General features: G+C 37.4%; 3 protein-coding genes across 5 annotated transcripts; all 3 read left to right on the plus strand.

Annotated features, from left to right (window-relative positions):
- Positions 1 to 4,239: 4,239 nt before the first annotated feature.
- Positions 4,240 to 6,600, plus strand: LOC147850320 (pentatricopeptide repeat-containing protein At2g39620-like). The gene has a single exon (XM_087336770.1). It carries the CDS (start codon positions 4,240 to 4,242, stop codon positions 6,598 to 6,600), a length of 2,361 nt encoding a protein of 786 aa, XP_087192896.1.
- Positions 6,601 to 9,070: 2,470 nt separating this feature from the next.
- On the plus strand, positions 9,071 to 14,758 carry LOC147850321 (protein TIC 22, chloroplastic-like). Of its 3 annotated transcripts, none has more exons than XM_087336241.1 (9): positions 9,071 to 9,571; positions 11,036 to 11,098; positions 11,181 to 11,255; positions 11,371 to 11,427; positions 12,756 to 12,815; positions 12,959 to 13,042; positions 13,179 to 13,214; positions 13,312 to 13,418; positions 14,351 to 14,758. In XM_087336241.1, the coding sequence occupies exons 1-8, from the start codon at positions 9,086 to 9,088 to the stop codon at positions 13,411 to 13,413; spliced, it is 963 nt and encodes a 320-aa protein (XP_087192367.1). In that variant the 5' UTR covers positions 9,071 to 9,085; the 3' UTR covers positions 13,414 to 13,418; positions 14,351 to 14,758. The 3 variants fall into 3 exon arrangements, with proteins under 3 accessions (XP_087192367.1, XP_087192368.1, XP_087192369.1); XM_087336242.1 differs by lacking the exon at positions 14,351 to 14,758 and adding an exon at positions 13,765 to 14,344 and having other exon boundaries at positions 13,312 to 13,426; XM_087336243.1 differs by lacking the exon at positions 14,351 to 14,758 and adding an exon at positions 13,761 to 14,344.
- Positions 14,759 to 16,197: 1,439 nt separating this feature from the next.
- LOC147850322 (pentatricopeptide repeat-containing protein At3g02330, mitochondrial-like) lies at positions 16,198 to 18,513 on the plus strand. Its single transcript, XM_087336771.1, has one exon. It carries the CDS (start codon positions 16,198 to 16,200, stop codon positions 18,511 to 18,513), a length of 2,316 nt encoding a protein of 771 aa, XP_087192897.1.
- Positions 18,514 to 20,375: the final 1,862 nt, after the last annotated feature.

The raw sequence follows: 20,375 nt of genomic DNA on the forward strand, positions 1-20,375 counted from the left end.
GTTCGATTCGAGGATAAACATTCGGTCTTCCCTTTGACCACGAGCAATTAGTCGACCTTCCTTCTCAATGAAGCAACCACCTTGGTTGAATTGAACTTGCATCCCTTGCTCCACAACTTGGCCGACCGAGACCAAATTCTTAGTTATAGTGGGTACATGCAAGACATTTTTGATACACGTTTGTTCACCTTCTTTCCCGACTGGGACATTACTGATACGCTGAATCGGATGACTGGTGTCATCTTTTGGCTCTCGAAGGTCTTGGAACCATTCTTGATGGGACGTCATATGGTTCAAGGCACCGGAGTTGATGAACCATACATCTTCCGGGCTGGAGGCACTAGTCGAAGTAGAAGCCGGCATAGAATTTGCTCTATGTCTCATGACAAACATTCTACCATGGTCGTCATAGTCGGAGTTGGTGGCATAATTGGTTAGTTGTCGGCCTATGGAAGCGGACTCACGCTTCTTCTTTCGACACTCTTCTTCGTGGTGACCGATTTTGCTGCAATATCCACATTCGATCGAGTTTTGTCGGCTTGGACCTCGATGGAAACTCCCCCTTCTTCCAACCGTTCCTCTTGGGTTTCCAACTTCTTGCTAGTAATGGGAGTTGTTTTCATAGGTCGGAGCTCATCTGCCTCGTCCTTGGCCGAATCGGCCTCTTCTTGCTCGACCACATCCTCTTCCTCCATCCAAGTGTGTGTAGAGCATGTGGCCTTCCGAGGCATTGCTATTAGTTCGAACATGATTTTCTTCAACAATAACATTGATTGAAGATCGAAGAAAGAGGGAGAATTCTCCCTCGCTAGAACGGTGGTTCTCATTGCGCCAAACCGTGGTGTGAGGCCGCCGAGGCATATTTGCACCATCTCGTCATCATCCATATTGACACTTATAGAGCCGAGCGAGTCACAAAGTTCCTTGATCTTCAAGGTGTAGTTTGTGATGGACATATCCCTTTGTTGGATGTTATTCAACTCTTGGTGGAGTTGAAGCTTTCTTACAGTTGTGTTGGCCACGGAAATCTTCCTAAGATTCTCCCATGCTTCCTTCGGCGTTTAGGCTTCTCAAATGTAGCCGAGCATGTGGTCATGAACACATGTCGCCGAGCAATACATTACTCGACTCGTTGCTTGCACCCATGTTGAGTAGTCAGCGTCCTTTGGGTCATGTTGATTTTCTTGTGCTCCTTTGATGTAGCTCCAATAACCTTGACCGACAAGATATTGGTGCATCTTGTATTCCCTAGATGCAAAGTTGTTTCGGTCCAACTTCTCGCTAGGGAGAGCGCTCCCCATTTGAGTATTCATTCTGTCGATGTAGATTTCTTTCTTCTTTTCCTTCTCTTTCGAACACAAGCTATGTAGCGGCACTACGATAGCGATGAGCCAAATTTCTTTGAATCGTCGACTTAGACACAACACATGAGGATGGGCTAGATCGAGCTACCAAAGCGTTCTGATACCATGTAAAGAATCGATGGTGATTCTATGTAGCGGAATAGGTTAGAGATGTGTTGTGTGTGTGTGTTTGAGAAGAGGAGAGGAGAGAGACACAAGATAGATTGAAAAATGGGGAATAGAATACTCAAGAAAATGTATATTACAAAGGAGATTAACCGACCCATTACAAAGTAGGAGGAGTGTGCTTTATATAGTCACCCTCTCTCTTCATTAACTATTGAAGCTCATCGGTCATGGGGAATGTGGAAACTCATTAGTTATGTGTTATAGAATATGATTATATGACACATAGTTAATGTGTAGAGAGTAGTGGTGTGACTTTTGACCTTTGAGTGTTCATACACTCTCAAGGGTGTGTTCATGCACTAGACTAGGTTGAGCTTGATTCTCAACAACCAGTTTATTTTCCTTTTCCTAGTCATTTGGTTCCTTTCTCACTTTATTTTACTTTATTTGTTGTTTTTTCTACTTTAAATTAGTAGATGGAGTTTAAGTTGGGTACTTAACTCCCCACCAATTGAGGGAAAAGAGTATATTGTCGATGGGGATAAGGAATTTGCAAATTCCTTAAGATCTTTGGGGGTAAAAGAAATTTAATTCACTCTAACTTTTTACCCTCCCTTTTTTTGTGCCCAATGGTCTTTTGGAAATTACCTCTTAGAAGAGGATTCTTCGAACACTTTACATAAAGGAAATATCCTAAGTGTTATGAGCGAAGGGAACCATGAAGGGAACAAATGAAATCAATTCATGAAGAGTAATTTACCCAATTGTATTTTCACGAGCCAAATCACTTGATAGAATTACGTGAGTGAGTAGATCTCAAACATAATCCGTGAAACCAATGTACAAGCATGAACACACTAGGAGATGAAACATGCTAAGAGGATATTTTCTTGAAGCCCTTCATCGAAGGGACTTTATTGAAAGTTTTTCACGAGTAGTTAGATCTCCTAAGAATGATTCACAAAAGAACCTCACAAAAAGGATACACAAAAACAAACATGCGAGTGTGCTAACACAATCAGTTTACGTGAAAACCCTTCTCCTGAAGCTTTGTGGGAAAACTTTTCCCAGATGTGAAATCTTTTCACAATTTTTACGTTTTGACATAAGATATGATAAAGCCCTAAGATAGTATAATATTTGGATTCAAACCGAGGACCCCATGTCATTACAATATCACAATCTTAATCAATCATGCTACAATGCTATACATTTATGTTTGTATCCCTATATTCACTTTGCAAGCACATGCTATGCAAGCTTCTTAACTGGAAGGGGAGTTTTTTTCCTTGACCAGAATATTTTGATGCAAATTGGCAAGCTTTTCTAATTTTGTTATCCCCGCTCTCACCATACATGACCATCTATGGAGATCTACATACTCACGAGTCATGACCATTATTGATATCTTTCCACTACATGTGCAATCATATACATTCCTAATCGTACCATTTCATGAGATATCCCTTAGACATGAATGTTTTGGAAGTGCAACTATGCATTTAGCTAATCATACCAATACAAAGACAACCTTGACACATACATGAACATTTACACATTGGTTTTGAAGGTTTTAGTGAATCATATATGGAATGAATGTGGTATTTCTCACTTGGAAGCAAGGATTATAGGGGACTTGTTATGCTTTTCAGAATATATGCAATCAAGGATAACATAAGTGTTTGGTTTTAAGGAAATACATGTTTAACAATTTTAGTGGTGTTGGTGCTTCTCTATGGTATTAAAAACATGTGTCACTAGCATCCCCAACTCCACTTGCAAAGTGTTTGAAACAAATCCAAAAGCGCGAATTCTTATGAAGTTCATGTAGGTCAACATTCAAATGCCATACATTGATCCCACTTCTTGAGAATCAGGATCCAACTTCTAGTTATGTTAAGCTCCCGATACATACATACATACATACATACGCATATATACATACATATACATTTATCCCATACATTCAAATGCCATACATTGATCCCACTTCTTGAGATCAGGATGCAACTTCTAGTTATGTTAAGCTCCTGATACATACATACATACATACATACGCATATATACATACATATACATTGATCCCATACATTCAAATGCCATACATTGATCCCACTTCTTGAGATCAGGATCCAACTTCTAGTTATGTTAAGCTCCCGATACATACATACACACTCATACATACATACATACGCATACATACATACATACGTACATACATACATACATATACGTACGTACGGACGTACATACAAATATATACATAGATACGTACGTACATTGGGGCACAGTTGTGGTCGCTGCTGCTCTGCTGCTCTGCTCCTTAGAGATCGACCATTTCGATCTTCATCACTCCCATGACTCCAATTCCCGAGCCGTACCCTGCGAACGATATCTCCATTGCCTCTGCAGAAATGGGGTAAAGTTGGAGATATTGGTTGAGGCAGACAATGTCTGCCTCCTGCAGAATGGAACCTTCGGCAGGAATTATGGATGCACAGCTTCTTGGAAGAGGGTTGTCTCGGGAATTGTCTCGGGAGACATGAGGGGTATCTGGAGACATACGTATTCCTTGTTCCTGAATCTCCGAAGTTACAGGATGCAGGGAGCCATATATCCAACGCAGAATGAATGATTGTATGGTTGTGAAAAGAGAATCGAGAGTGGAAAACAAACCTCTCTCTCTTTCTCTCTCTGTGTGTTTCTTTCCCTCTCATTGTTGGGCTCTGCAGTTGGGTGAGCGTCTCTCTGCTCCATCCTCCCTGTAATGAAACACAGAACCTCGAGGATTGCAGAAGGATCACTTTCCTGCCTCGAAAAAGGTGCATTGTTACTTCCTTCCCCTGATCATCTTTCATGGGTTTTGCAAAATTGCAAGAAGGCCTGCAAGAAAGAAGCAAAAAATGCAACAAATGTGGTGCGTTTGCATGCACATATGTGCCGAAATGGTCTGCAATCTCATGCAATCCATGGGAATTATATCGTTTTGATGCTGATTGATGTTGGAAAGTTGTCTTGCGCACATCATGTGTATCGTAGATTATCACATCCAAATACATCTTCCTGGAATGCCTTAATCATAGCTAATGTTAAAGCTGGCAAACTTCAGCATGCTTTGTTACTATTCCATGAAATGCAACGGTACAATTCAGTTAAGATCAGTGCATTTGCATTACTTTCACTGGTGAAATGTTGTGCAAATTTGAGAAATCTACAAGATGGTATCCGAATACATACCAAAGCTACTAAGGTGGGATTACTTAACAAGGATCCTTTTGTTGGAAGTGCATTGGTCGATATGTATGCTAAATGTGACTCTCTTACAATGGCACAGAAAGTTTTTGATAAGATTAAAACTCGTGATGTTGTTGCATGGACTTCACTAATATCGGGATATGCAGATCATGATGATGTTGACAAAGCGATAAAATGTTTTGAACTAATGCAGCTCGAGGGTGTCAAAGCTGATCGAGTTATATTCGTTTGTATCTTAAGAGCTTGTGCTTGCATGGGGGACATGGACAAAGTTCAAGAAATCCATGAGGACATTGAAAGAAACGGTTTATTGGGTAAGGACCTTGTTCTTGGTACTACCTTGGTGGGTATATATGCCAAACATGGCTTTCTTGCACAAGCAAGATTTGTGTTCGATAAGCTTCGAATTCGAGACGTGGTAGCTTGGACTGCCCTTATGTTGGGATATGCTGAACATGGGCATAACGTGGAAGCTATTGACTGTTTCGAAAATATGCAACTTGATGGCATCTCTCCAGATGCCATCACATTTGTTTGTAGCTTGAAAGCATGCAGCAACTTAGGAGCCAGCGGCAAAGTTGAAGCAATACATCGTCAGATTGAAAAAGAAGGACTACTAAAGAAAGATCTCTCTATTGGCACTGCCTTGCTGGATGCCTATGCCAAATGTGGTTCATTTAGCAAAGCACAACAAGTGTTTGACAATCTTTTAGTTCATGATGATGTATCATGGACTGCGCTTATATCAGGATATGTTGGACTTGGGTATGCCGAGAAAGCCCTCAGATGCTTTGAACAAATGCAACTTGAGGGTGTCTCACCAAATGATGTCACATTTGCTTGTATCTTGAAAGCTTGCGCCATCCTTGGTAATATAAGTCAGGCAAGAAGATTGTACAGCCATATAAAAAGAAAGGGATTGTTGGAAAATGATAGTGTAGGAATTGGCTTAGTTGATATGTATGCTAAATGTGGCTCGCTTTGGAGAGCACAAACCATGTTTGATAAGCTTAGGTTTCGCAATGTAGTGTCATGGAATGCAATTATTTCAGGATATACTGAACATGGGCTTGCTCAAGAAGCTCTTAACTATTTTGAGCTCATGCAATTAGAGGGGGTTCCACCTGATTTTGTTACGTACATTTGTAGCTTGAAAGCTTGTGCCAATATAGGAGCTATGAGAAAAGGTGGGGAAATACATGCCCAAATGGAATCAGTAGAAACAGATATTGTTGTTGGAAATAGTTTGATCAACATGTACGCCAAATTTGGCATGTTTGGAAAAGCTAATAATGTGTTTGATAAACTTTCAGTTCGAAATGTTGTCTCATGGACCTCACTCATAGCAGGATATTATGAGCATGGGCTTAATAAACAAGCATTGAGGTATTTTGAAGCTATGCAATGTGAAGGTATCTCCCCAAACAATGTTACATTTTCTTGCATCTTGAAAGCATGTGGTAATGTAGATGCTCTAGAAATGGGTAAAGAAATACATTCAGACATTGAAAGAAAGGGTATTCTAGATAAGGATGTTAGCAACAGTTTAGTTTATATGTATATCAAATATAGATTGATTAAGGAAGCTGAACATGTGTTTGACAAACTATTGGTTCGAGATAGAGACTTGTGGATTTCATTAATTGCAGGATATACCCAAATTGGGGATATGGAAAATGTATTTAATATCTTTTATAGGATGCTCGAAGAAGGTATACAACCTTGTCGTGTGATATTTCAGCTTGTTCTTAGAGCAAGCAGTCAAAGGTGCCTTGTGAAAAAATATTATACATATGCTGAAGCCATGAGTGCAGATTTTGGCATCAGCCCATATCTTGACACCATTAAAATGATTAATACTGAGGTGAAATGAAGAAATATGGTAGAAAAAGAGTTAACGTTGTTCCGTGCGTTGAATACATTTCGTGTTACTTGATTTCAGATAAGATGGATTAGGTAGGGTAGGAGTTGGTCCACTTGAAAAAATCCTTCACGTTTTATTTCATATTTGTCTGAGAATGCTTGGTGAAATGTAAATCAGAATGTTTAAATTATAGTGCACAGAAAGTTCTATGAGCAAAGGAACTTCAAGTGGGAAATTTTATGCGACTACTCTTACGATGTAGCAGTATAAACCTTCTCTTTGATCTTCTGTGCATATGTGGGCACAAATAATCATGGAATGGTGCCGATTTTATACGTAGAATGAAAATGCACATTTTTGTGATATCTTATCATTGTTGATAATTGTGAGTCAGTAACATTCAGGATAAATATCAAAATCGAATTTTGTGTGTTTATCTCTCACTTGAAATGGGGTGGGGTATTATGGCACAACAAATCATAAGGATAAGATGTGTCATGATATGATACAAAGTAAACAAGTGAAGTATAGAAGAAAGTGAGAGCTTTTATAGCAACAAGGTTGCTCATCCCTGCATGATGTTGCACAGTCATAATATGTATGATAAGAAGCTTCACTATAACTGCATTAGAGGTATAATCATGTCCTGACATATCTCAAAGGTTGAAGAGGATCTTGCAATAGAAAAGAGCATTTGACACATTGGCATGGCATTGTTTGTTACGTCAAATTCGTGGAGCTTATAGAAACCTCAGATGTGTGTAGAAAGTCCTACGGAAGTTTAGATGGAAAGACACATATAAACTGAACCCAAGATCATTGAAAACAATCCAGTGGATACACAACACAACTCGAAGGTCAATCAAAACTATGAGGTTTGGAAAGCCAAATATGAATTTGGTTGATCACTCCAGCATATATCAATAGAGATGTGAAATTGATTGATCATGCAAGGTAGTGTACCATCAATAGACAGGTGAAAGTGTTTGAACATTCAAGGAAGCATATAATAGATGACTAAATAGGCGAGAGAGGGTTATTATTTATAATGCGAGGATCTTGTTCAAGTTTATTTCTCCATCAGCCTACAATTTGAGCAATTCTAGGGTATTTTATTGTGGAGTATCTATTAAAGTCTCTCTTATCACTTGCCATATTCTTCTAGTAAGAAAATACCCCTAAATGTATTTTCATTACCTAAGTCTACAAATAAGCATGTGTTGCAACTTACCATCATAGGATTCACATATTTAATCCCTTCTTCCGATGCATATGCTTGGTTACTTAAATCATAATTGGTTTTCAACAATTCATCATAGTTTCAAGAAAATTGAATCAACCTTAAGATTGGCAAAGTGGGACAATGATGTGTAGAGATTGTTGTCTTCTTGCTTTCAATAATAATGAGATTTGGAGTTGAGGTAATGCAAACTAACTTTCCACCAACCATGTCACCTCTTTTCAAACAATTTGTTGTGCTTGAGTCTCATTTGGTAATGAGCTTTCAATAGGTCAATGGTGAATGTGTAACTTCATCCATTCGCTGTTGACTATGAATATGAAAATGTAATCTCAATGTTCATCTCTCTTGCACCCCAAATTATGGGTATGCTCAGTATTCAGCCCCTTTTAATCACTCACTCTACTAATGTTAATGATGATAGTTGTGGAAACTTCAATTGGGTTGGCCATTTTGGTGGTAACTTCTCAAAGTCATGGGACCATTGCCATGGAATTTCCTAATCGCATGAAAGGTCGAGCACCTTATTTGACTTGCACAACTTACATGAATGAGCCCTTTGATCTATATGAGAAAACACGAAAACAAAATTTTTTGAGCCTAGGTTGCTTAACTTCATGTTTGTGTTGGATACATATAGCCTACCCAAACAATCGGCGCCCAACGTCAAAGTGAACAATTCAACCATTCACACAATTGTTGTTGAGTGGGCTTACATCTTGACTAATGCTAGTTCCTAGCTCATCTATTGGGTATTTACATTTGTCAAGTTTAGAAAGGTGAAATTGCCTCACATTTTTTGTGTGACCAATTAGCATTGCTGCGTCAACCCGGATTTTTTGCATAGCAAAATGGGACAATTGAGGAGGTAGTGCATTGAGTCGCTTGATAAACGAGTAAGATACATACATGCACGCAGGGATCGATCGTGCACGATTAGAGTCAGTATTTGATTTGGTGCAAGGAGTTAGGGACGAGAGAGCACATCCATTGGTTATAATGTCACGTCCCGAGACAAACACTAGAACAAACATTTGGCTTATATCCGCTTTCACCTTTCCTACGTATTCATGTATGATGTACGTACGTACGTACGTATGTGTGTATGTATGTATGCATGCATGTATGTATGTATGTATGTATGTATGTATGTATGCATGCATGCATGTGTGAATGTAGATTCACATAAGCCCCGCTAGAGTAGCAGCGTCGAGAAAACTGAAGAATCAAGAAGCCATTGCCATAGCCATAACCATGGCTTCTTCTTCTTCTTCTTGTAGCTATGACGGAGTGTCAGGATTCCTCAAGGCGCGAAACTCTGCAGCGAAAGCTCTGGATCCGTTGAGGAAACACGCGGAGAATCTTATCTCCTCCGCCAAACTAATCCTAGAGAACAATTTCCCCCCGAAGCCGTCAGCGAACCGTCAGTTTCCACAGAGCTTCTTCTCTTTCGACCTTTCTAAGATTCTTCTTTCGCCATGTCCGCAGAGATCGATGAGAAATCATCGCAACGGACCCTTGTTCGCTTCTTTAAGTAGTGGAAGGATTGAAAGGGAAGGAAAACACTTGTTTGATGTTGCTCTTAGCACTGAAGAAATATCTCAGAAATTAGATGGCGTACCTGTATATGCTGTTTGTAACAGTTCTAGCGAGTTTGTTCTGGTTTCCGATTCCTCTAGTCAGAAATCGTTGGGAATATTTTGCTTTAGAAGGAGCGATGCAGAAGCTCTCCTAGATCAGGTATTAGCGTCCTCTCCCTCCGCTTTGTTCCAAATTTGAGACTTTCCAAATGTAGCAGAAATGTAGTTCTTCTTCTTATAAGAAGAGGTCCTTTACAGGCCTTTTAAAGAAAATATGTCTTTCAACTCCATGTTTGTTTGGTAATAATACAAGTGATGATAAAAAACTAGGTGAAGACATAGTAAATTTATAGTGGCATTTTGTCCAGTTCATTTTTTTTGTCAAGGACAATAACTCAAGAGAATTCTATAAATATTGTAGAGAAATTCCTCTTGTGAGGTTATCATCGAATCATGTTTAAACAAGCATGTCTTTCAAATCCATGTGATAGTAATTCTAGATTATTTTGTAAAAATGCTAAGTTGCATGCTTTTTAATGGACAGTAACTCAAAGAATCTGAAACTTTGCGTGGTTTGTTCTAGAAAAGTAAACTTTGTGCTGTGAGAGAAAAAGAGGAAGTTTCGTAAATCCAAGTTTCTAGTACAACCTAATGATGATAAAACTGGGTGGAGATGTTAATGTTAATACCAGTATTTTTTCCACTTCTGTCATTTCTCATGGGTGATCAATCTTAGAAATGATAAGAGTTGCATCAATTACGTGCTTGAAGAATCTGAAACTTTATGAACATGGTAGAACGTATCTCTTGTAATGAGTGAAACATTTCAAGTCCGTTTCGTTACAAGGCCAAATGATAAAACCAGGTGAAGAATTTACTTTAATACCATTATTTCATCTGCATTCTGTGACAAGAAACTTTGGGAACTTTGTAAATGTATTAGAAATGTAGTTCTTCTGAGATAAAGAAGTTTTAACATGTTACCTTGATAATGTAAGTGATAGTAAAACTAGGTAAAATTTATATATTCAAGTTCATCTCATTAGAGATTATAGAGGTTCATCAGTTTTCATGGAGAATAAGCTGAAGAATCAGAGACTCTGTGAATGAAGCACAAAGTATATCTTGTGAGAACTTGTCATGGTCATTGGTAATCTAAGGGATGATAAAAACTTTGGTGATACCATTAATTCATCCTCTAATATTGGAGCTTCCTTTTGTTACAGTTGCATAATTTCTTTGTAGAAATAAGATGAAAAATCTTATATTTTTTCATAAGATTAGGTTATCATTTTTCCAAAGACTCTGAAATATTGTAAAGGCATTAGATAATAATGCATTTTTTGGAATAAGGTCTTCTGAATCAATTTCTGTTTGGTAATCTATAAAACTAGCTGAAGATGTTATGTTTCATTCCATTATTTGATCCAGTAATGGTTTAAGTTCATCAAAATTTAGAGAGAGAGGAGAAGGTATTTTGGGAGGTTCATGAAAAATGTGTTGTATTCTGGAAACTTTCCTAACATTTTCCTGTAATATATTAAACGTTTTCAAGACTGTTTTCCCTCCTTTTCTCATTATAAAAAATTTGATTATATGGCATTATAATAGTACATGATTGCAGGTCAAAGCTAGAGAACCACTTGCAGGCCAAGGAGCCAAAGTTGTTGCTGTTTCTCTTAACAAGGTGATCGTCTGGTTATGACTTCTTTCATGAAATGTAATATACAATCAAAATCCTATGTGTTTTTATGTACTTTAAAATGCAGGTTTATAACCTCAATGCTAAAGGCATAGCATTTAGATTCTTGCCAGATCCACAACAAGTGATGAATGCTCTTCAGGTCGTACATTTGATTCTTCATTTGGACTTAATTTGTATGATTTAACCTCATCGCATATTTATCAGGCTTTTTGAATCCCTATATTGAATATTCTTCCATTTTGAAAAGTTTGCAGCTAAGTGGAAATACCAAAGAAAAAGGTATATCATTTGATGGAGTGCCAATCTTCCAGGTATGAAGTGAATCATGTTCTTTTCACTTGTGTATGTTTTCCTCTTATTGTTCTAAACCTAGTGTACTTCTCTAGAGTTTTGAAAGTCATAGTAAATTGAGATTGACTGATGTTGTCGTTTCTTATTTTTTGAGAATTGTTTTTGTTTAAACACTTGCTGTCGTTTTATTCCCTGCACTTTTTCAGTGGCATTAAAACAAAGGTCAAGGATACATCATCCAAGTTAAGAGTACCATCTAGCAATTAGATACTAAATGGAAAAGGCATTGTGTCCACCAAAATGTGAAAGGGCTATAGGGAAAAATACTTTTGTATCCGCAAGATTTGTTCCAATGCCACCAGAATGCTAGAAAGAGTGAAATGTATGGCAAGGGCTTAACATTGGTTGAGAAAATGATTATGTGATAGCTGTCTAAGATCAGCCCAAAGACAGTCATTATATGATTAGATAATTTCAATTGGTCATGCTACATTTTTTTATTTTGTTAATCATATTTCTTTCTAGAAAATGGGCACTAATTAAGATTTTTTGAAGCTTAATGTACTAAATAAGGTTGTAATTAGGAAACATTCATTTGATAATTAGGAAAATTAGAAACAACTTTCACTCATTATTAATTGTAATTTAAAACTCGTTATTTGTCACTCTTGTGTGTCCTCAGTTCTTGCTTCCGTTGCAAGTTTTCTTACATTACCAATGGTTGTGCACTAGGATCTAGGGTTTTTTAAGTTAGGATTTACTCCTCGATCAGTATTTCTGCTAATTCAACATGCCTTTCTCTATCTATGCAGCATATGAAGTATCATTCCATGCATAGTTCTAGAAGCTTCATAAGTACCCATTTCCCTATCTTGCCTTATCTTAGCAGAGCAGACAAAATTCAATCATCTTGTAGATCTTCGGGAATGAATGTAGCTGAATGTATACATGATGGCATTACAACATTAAAAAAATCACGTGGTCATCTGAAAAGATAGTAGAAAGAAGGTTGACACTCCACAAACCTCTGTACTACTCAAGGACCACTCCTACCTAGATGTTGTCACTTAATATATTCTATTGTATAAGCTTGGTTTGAGTCAGGTGGAGGTTGCAATTCAATTACTTCGTGGAAGGATTCTTCTCTAAGCAAAGGTGTTAACCTTAAAAGAAAATTTGTGTTGCACTGTCTTTGAATGAACAATTAAATTCAACTATTTTATAAAGAGTTCCATGTTACTCATCACTTCAATATGAAAATTCCAACTGATTTTATTATCAATAGTTGCTGTTGATTCAAGATTTTCTGCGTGCAAAATTTGAACCTCATGGATATTTTTAATGACAGTCTAATAACTTGATTGTGAGGAGTAAGGAGGTTCGACTTTGTCCAATCTTCTTTTGCAAGGTGCAAGATACATTATCCTTTTTTCCATTTTTTTGCTCTATGAAAATAAAACTAAAAGTTGAATGTTACTCTTGATGGAGCCAAACTTCAGCGTGGACCTCAACTTGATTAAAATTTTCTAAATTTGTCTTTGCTATTCCCAGGAAGATTTAGATCAAGCACTTCAAAAAGCATCCAAACTACAGAATAAAGCTAATCCTTCATTTCAAATGGACACTGAAATACAGGTAGAATTTTCTTGGCTAATTCCTTTACATTAAATTATAATTCAGGTCCAAATTTTGTGCTATGCACATGAAATCTGTTATTTTCCTCACATTTCTTTTAACAGTTACCAGACTAATTTTTCCATACAAATCTTAGGTTGGCAGTTTTGAACACGTGGTCAAGAGAATGGAGGTATTATGCTAATAAATAATTGTGATTCTGCTTCTAAAACTGTTAGGAAATCATTTGCAGACTCCATGACATTTAATGGAACTATAATAACATACAGGGTATTGTGGACGAAGAGGGATGGAGAGAAGTAGTTTTCATCCCCCCAGGTATGGCCACACTTGGGCAATTGGAGAATATGAGCAGGACAACTGTTGGGTGAACCTTGTGAGTATGTTAATTTTCTCTCTATATTTATATCTATCTCGTTTTATTTATGATGTGTGATTTTGAGAGGATCTTCAACATCAATACATGATCTTCCAAAGACTTTCTGATGTGTGCACCAAGTCTAGACTTTCCTTGTAGAGTGAACTTTATGTGGTAAAGTTGTTTGAAATCAATGTTTATTTTCTGCATCTGTTAAGCAGTTGGTGGTGAAGTTTGAGATTACCATCTGTATAAAATGCCCTCTTGGACTTAATATTGATTACTTCCGGTCTTTGTGTAATGATGTCCTTTCATGCATCCCTAGGTGTTTGAAATTTCCATTGTTTCTGTATGCACTAGCTAGGCATATGGTGGCTAACAGGGGGAATGTTTGAGATCACCATTACCATCTTTTTGTCTATTCCTCTTGATGTACTTTGGATGCTGAGAAATGATGATGTATTGCCTGCACCCCCACATTTTAATTCTTGCTGGATGCGAGTCTCAGTACCGAGGCAAGTATCCTCTTGACTCTCATAAAAACCATAATAGTGGCATAGAGTAAGAGTATGTAGCTTACTTAGCTTGTCTCCAAGCCATCAGTCATACAGGAATTGAGAAAACTCTGAAATTATCATTTGTTCTTTTTTTCCCCCCTATGGCCTGTAAGATTTGAATTCACCAAATAATCAGTGCACATACAATTAAGAAAAATGGGATAATTGATCATATAATTTTTCAAAAAAACTTCCAAATGCTGAAGAGTTGTTGACAAGGGAGTTTGGGGTATAACGAAAACATATGGACATCTGAGGCATCTGGGGAAATAAAGAAAAAGTAAATTCTATTTCAGAGTTTTTCCATACATTTAATATGGGAATTAAATTTGTCTTGTAGAAGTTGCCTTATCACCTTAAAAGCTAACATTGAGTTTACTATTTGTTCTACAGAAAGGAAAAGAGAATTCTTAGTGAAGAAGAATTCATGAGGGGTTCCAGGTGCACATGATATGGTTACTTTTTTAAAAACGGGAGAGATCTAGTTCCTGGGAATTCTGTAGGATTTTTTTTGGAGTTAATACACAGCCACATTTTCTGTACAAAAAGAGGGAGAAACAATTCATTTAGAGTTGCAAGGGTTTAGGGTTTAGTATCACTCCTTTTTTTTAAGGAACACATGGACTCTATGTGGAAAAATGTGGAGCACATCAGTGAGTATATCTGGCATGTATAAGTTTAAAATTTGAACACCATGGCTCATATCCTTCATTTCAATCATTGAGTAAATGCAACTCCAAGAAATGGATTGTTATCATCTTTCTTATATTGAGGATCTATGGTATTGCTATTGTTGTAAAATTTCGTGTATTCATTTTAGCATTTACTTCGCAATAGATTGTGCTAGATAAAGCCAGCTCCTATGTTGTTTATGTATTTGTTGTACTTCGCATTTACGATGAGACCATTGCATTGTGAGGTGCATACTCTTATTGGGTTTCATTCATTTGAGCATTGAAAGTTCATTTAGCTAATAATATGCATGTGTGCACATCTTAATTGGTACTTTGGTCATTCTATTGGACATGGATTATAAAATAGAGTCTAGACAGTAAATGTCTATGTTGTATATCATCACATACTCATAAGCATAGAACATTCCTTTGGAAATGCATGTGTTGATTATGTATGTGGTGTTGGTTGGACATGCATTATCGAGAGTAAATGTCTATTTTGTAAATCATAACATGGCCATGGGCATGAATCTGGAAGAGTTCGCTCAGTTACTAGTCCAACTTGTAGTTTATAAAATATAGTTTCTTAATAAGTACCTCTAATTGCTTTTTGTACTGTATTATATAATACATGAGGGTACACAACTAGTTACATTTTCACATGGCATTTCCCTTTCAATTATGTGCATTCACCCACAAACCAGAGGGTAGCCCTGTTAAAGATATGGCCAAGTTAAAGCACATGATAATAATAAAACTCTCTTCACACAGGCAAATAATTATGTTATTTGGAGGGTGCTTGTCTCCTTGTTGCCCATCATACATAACATGGGGTTTTTATGTTGACAATTGCTAAAACTAAACAAAAAATCAATCATCATAATTGATACTATCATTTAGTTAACACTCAATTAAATGAGAGAAGCATTCAAAATGAAGTCAATGTATCGCCAATTAAACATTTTTATCTCATATTGAGGCTACCCCACTACTAATATGAGTTACTCAAAAGGAAGAAGACCACAAGATTGAACTTTTTGTAGACTTGGGTGACCAAAAGCATATAGCAAAATGAGGCAAAAAACCTATTCCAAGTTACTAGTTTAGACAGATGTACTTACAACACAGAAATTCATTCCTTGCTGAAACTATACTAGATCAGAAGCCCGTACAATCAGTTAGTGCATCAAGTGTGATCTATTTCTTTGAATTAGTCTGCAAAAAATGGTTTTAAACCTCCCTTTTTAACCATCATTACTTCTCTACAACATACTTACACTGTGTGTGTGAGAGAGAGAATGTTAGAGCATGTGGAGTCTGGAGATCATTTCCTCGAGTGCAGATTCATGTTTTCAGACGGTTTTAGAAGATGTCCCTCTTCCTACAAAGGTAGGCAGAGAAGACGATGAAGTTGTAGAAGTGGATTTTACAGACACTATAATTGTGTGCTTTTACCTTACCGAGAGAGATTGAAAGAGAGTTTTAATGCATATTAGCTCTACGTCTCCATAGCTTAAGTCATGAAATCTCTCGTCTGCTGCAGAGTATCGCCCAACTAGTGGAATGATGATTTCCTTACATGGAAATCCATGTCTAGAAAAGAGTGGGAGTAAAAATAACAGGGAAGGTTATGTTTTAGTTCAATTGCTCAAGACTTGTGGGACGAAAAAAAATCTCTTTAAAGGATCACGACTTCATGTGGAAATCTTGAGAAAGGGTTTACTTGAAAAATGTCCTTATTTAGCTAGCTCTTTAATAAGTATGTATGCAAAATGTGGTGCATTAACAAAAGCAAAGAAATTGCTCGAACAATTTCGTGTTCGAGATATCATATCTTGGAATGCATTGATAAGTGGGTTTGTGAAACAAAGGAGAAATTCTGAAGCAATACTTTGCTTTAATCAGATGCAAGAAGAGGGTTTTTCTCCTGACATGATTACTTTCACTTGCATCTTGAAAGCATGCGGTAGCTTAGGGGACGTTGATAAGGGCAAAAGTATTCATGATGATATTATCAGTAGAGGTTTTCTTGAGAAAGATACCATACTTGGTACTTCGTTGGTGGATATGTATGCTAAGTGTGGTATGCTAAGAAAAGCACAAAATTTATTTGAAGAACTTCATGTTCGAAATGTGGTATCTTGGAATGTAGTCATGGAGGGATGTGTCCAACATGGCCAATTTCATGAAATACTTGATTATGCTGAACAAATGCAAAATGAGGGCCTCTCTCCAGATGCTGTCACATTTACTTGCATTTTAAAAGTATGTGGAAACATACGAGATTTCAATAAGGGTAAGCAAATCCATGAAGAGATAATCAATAGGGGTCTACTAGAGAAAGATATTGTGCTTGGAAATGCGTTGGTTGATATGTATAGCAAATGTGGTATGCTTCCGAATGCACGAAAGGCTCTTGAAAATCTTCATATTCGAAATGTAGTTTCTTGGAATGCATTAATTGGAGGATATATTGGACAGGGTCAAGGTCACGAGGCACTTGATTGCCTTAAGCAAATGCAAGCCGAGGGAACCTCTCCGGATGAAATCACTTTCATTTACATCTTGAAGGCTTGTGCCATCATAGGAGATCTTGAAAAAGGAAAAACTATCCACGATGAGATTGTTAATAAAAGATTACTGAAGAAAAGTATCCTGCTTGGCACCACTTTGGTGGATATGTATGCAAAATGTGGTCTTCTGGCAAAAGCAAAACAAATACTTGAGGAACTTTCAGATCGTAATGTAGTTTCATGGAATGCATTGATCACAAGCTATGTGCAACAAGGGCAAAACTATGAAGCACTTAGGTGTTTTGAATGGATGCAAAATGAGGGGATTGTTGCTGATGAGTCCACCTTTTCTTGTATCTTAAAGGCATGTGGAAATGTAGGAGACACTCGGAAGGGGAAAAAGATTCATGATGAAATTGTGAGGAGGGGATGGCAAGAGGGAAATATTGTGCTTGGAACTGCTCTGGTTGATATGTATGCCAAATGTGGAATGATTGCAAAAGCCGAGGATATTCTTCGAGAATTTTGTGTAAGAGACAAAGTCTCTTGGTGTGCACTAATTTCGGGTTATGCTCAACAAGGAAAAGGCCATGATGCTTTGAATTGTTATGAACAGATGCAGCGTGAAGGCCTCACCCCAGATGATGTCATCCTCACTTGTATCTTGAAAGCATGTGGTAATATAGGGGCTATAGATAAAGGCAAACAAATCCACAATGAGATTATCAATAGAGGTTTGCTCAAGAACAATATTGTGCTTGGAACTTCCTTAATTGATATGTATGCAAAATGTGGTATGCTTACAAAAGCTCAAAAGGTGCTTGAAGAGCTTCCAAATCGAAATGAAGTTTCTTGGTCTGCCCTCATTGCAGGATATGCTCAGCATGGCGAAGGTCATGATGCCATCTTATGTTTTGAAAGAATGCAAAATGAGGGTCTCCCTCCAGATGATGTCACTTTCTTATCTCTATTGAATGGATGTTGTCATATGGGTCTACTATATGAGGCCCAAATGTATTTTGAGTACATGAGTAGCAGATATGGCATCTCGCCAAAAATTGAGCACCACACTTCCCTAGCTATTGTTTTTGGATCTTCGGGGCACTTTGAAATGGCTATGGATTTGATTAATAGGATGCCATTCTCAGACAATCTTACCATTTGGATCACACTATTAGGTGCTTGCAGGAAATGGAGGAATATTAGATTTGCAAGATTAACTTTTGATCGTGTAATACAACTAGATATTACTTGTGCTCCAGCTTATGTTCTTATGGCTGATATTTATGCCACTGCCGGTATGGAAGAGGATGCTGAAAAAATTGTAGCCATGAGAATGAAACATCGTATGCAAGAAAATGGGAATTAGTATATTTTGATAGCAAGTGAGATGTTTGAATGAATGTACACATACAAGGTGGTTATGTCATTCATGTTTACCATATATATGATCTGAACACCACCACTATAGCTAATAGTCTGATACAGCCAAGGAACGTACAAAAGCTAGGGCTACTCTATTTCGCGCACAAGGCATGCTCTGTAAGAGTCTTTGGAAGTAGTGAGTCTACATCTACTTTTATGGTGATCTTGCATTGATGGAAAATAGGGTGTAATGAGAGATTGTGTTGCAAACAAAAGGGGTGTGGCTTGTGTGAATGCCATTTACACACTCCTCAATTGCCATTGGGTCAATATTTTTATTTTTGCCTGGGTTGAAGGTCTACGGAATTCAGGTTTCTCTTTAAAAGGTTGTATGTCACAAAGCCCCCAATAAGTCTTGGAAGTAACGCAACTAAGACAAAATTACTAAGGGCATCAAGATCCAAAAGTGATAATACAACGAGGTAAACATTCAGGAACTGATTTATGAATCAAGTTAAGCATGGAAGCTTTTGAATTCCTTCTAGTTAAGGTGATTGATGAGGATCAATGATATTATATCATCCTTTGGGGGGACAAAACAATCTATGAGCTGAGTCACTGACAAATGCAAGTTTGAATGCACTCTATTGTTTTTCCTTATTCTCATCTAAGATGTGGAGCATGTTTTTAGCTAAATGGTCTCTACTTCTAGAGAACTAATCTTTGGTAGGAAATGTCTCCATCATTTGAAACTAGATTCTTGACTTAAACTAGAGGCATGCCCTCTAGAACCCTTAATGCCCAAACTCTTCCGACCAAGAGTTTTGGCTAGTGCTATCATCATATGGGTGAAATTTTGGACAAGACGTAATTCTAAGATTTCGGATGCCAATATTTACATCAGGATGGGCGGCTGATGTAGTGCACACCAAAAAATTGACTTTTCGTCAATGATTTAAGCACCACCCACTCACTATGTTGGTGCTCATTACCATATGAGTGATGTTCATTGCCAAATTGATGTTTTGAATGTAACAATCGATGAATGATGGGAGTACTTTGGAGATGGGCAGAAGTTACTTCAATGTGAGTGAAGTTGTTGACTTTTCTATGTTTGTGTCTTGGGTTCAAGGTTAGCCAGATTAGCAAATTTGGGAATTCATAAATGGAGGAATGTCTTTTGCATCTTAGCAAAGTTGTGTCGAATCCTAAGATCGAGCAACTCTTTCACAATTCATACAACACAATTGTTTATGGCTTTGTAGATACCACCTTGTGAAAAGAACCCCAAAGAAGTGGTGTTGTCACCATTTCTTGCATCAAAAAATACAAATTGTACGGTACTTTTAGGAATGTCAAAGTTTTTATCGATGGATCTCCTAGAGAGGATGATGAATTAGATTGGAGTGAGCATGATCGGAATCAATTGACCAAATTAAAGTAAAAGAAAGGTGAATAGATTGGATAGATGAACTTGTTCCTCCCAACCACCCTTGAGCTATGATCAAGACATAGCCAACCTACCATTAACGTCCTATACTGACAGATATTAGGATGTCTACTACCTTAGAATAGGTAACACAATCGTTGCAACAAAAGCCTAGCCCCGCTACTGATGTAATATGTTTTATGAGGGTAGCTAGGCCTCATATTTATACTTCTTTCTTGGCCCCTTGAATAGGTACGCTTTCCTAAAAGACTATTTTTCATGGGTTGTCAAGATCATGATAGTGCATGCACATATCATTCCTTCTATTCATAATCCAATCTCATTGTGAAGATACCCTTCACTAATGTTTTGTAAATATTAGTGTCCTACCCTTACTCACATTATGTGTACATACCAATAGGCATGATAATTTAAAC

This window comes from Azolla caroliniana, unplaced genomic scaffold (genome assembly GCF_043228905.1).
Source record: "Azolla caroliniana isolate FFs.n. ecotype wild unplaced genomic scaffold, voAzoCaro1.0.p SCAF_21, whole genome shotgun sequence".
In the NCBI taxonomy this organism is placed as follows: domain Eukaryota; kingdom Viridiplantae; phylum Streptophyta; class Polypodiopsida; order Salviniales; family Salviniaceae; genus Azolla; species Azolla caroliniana.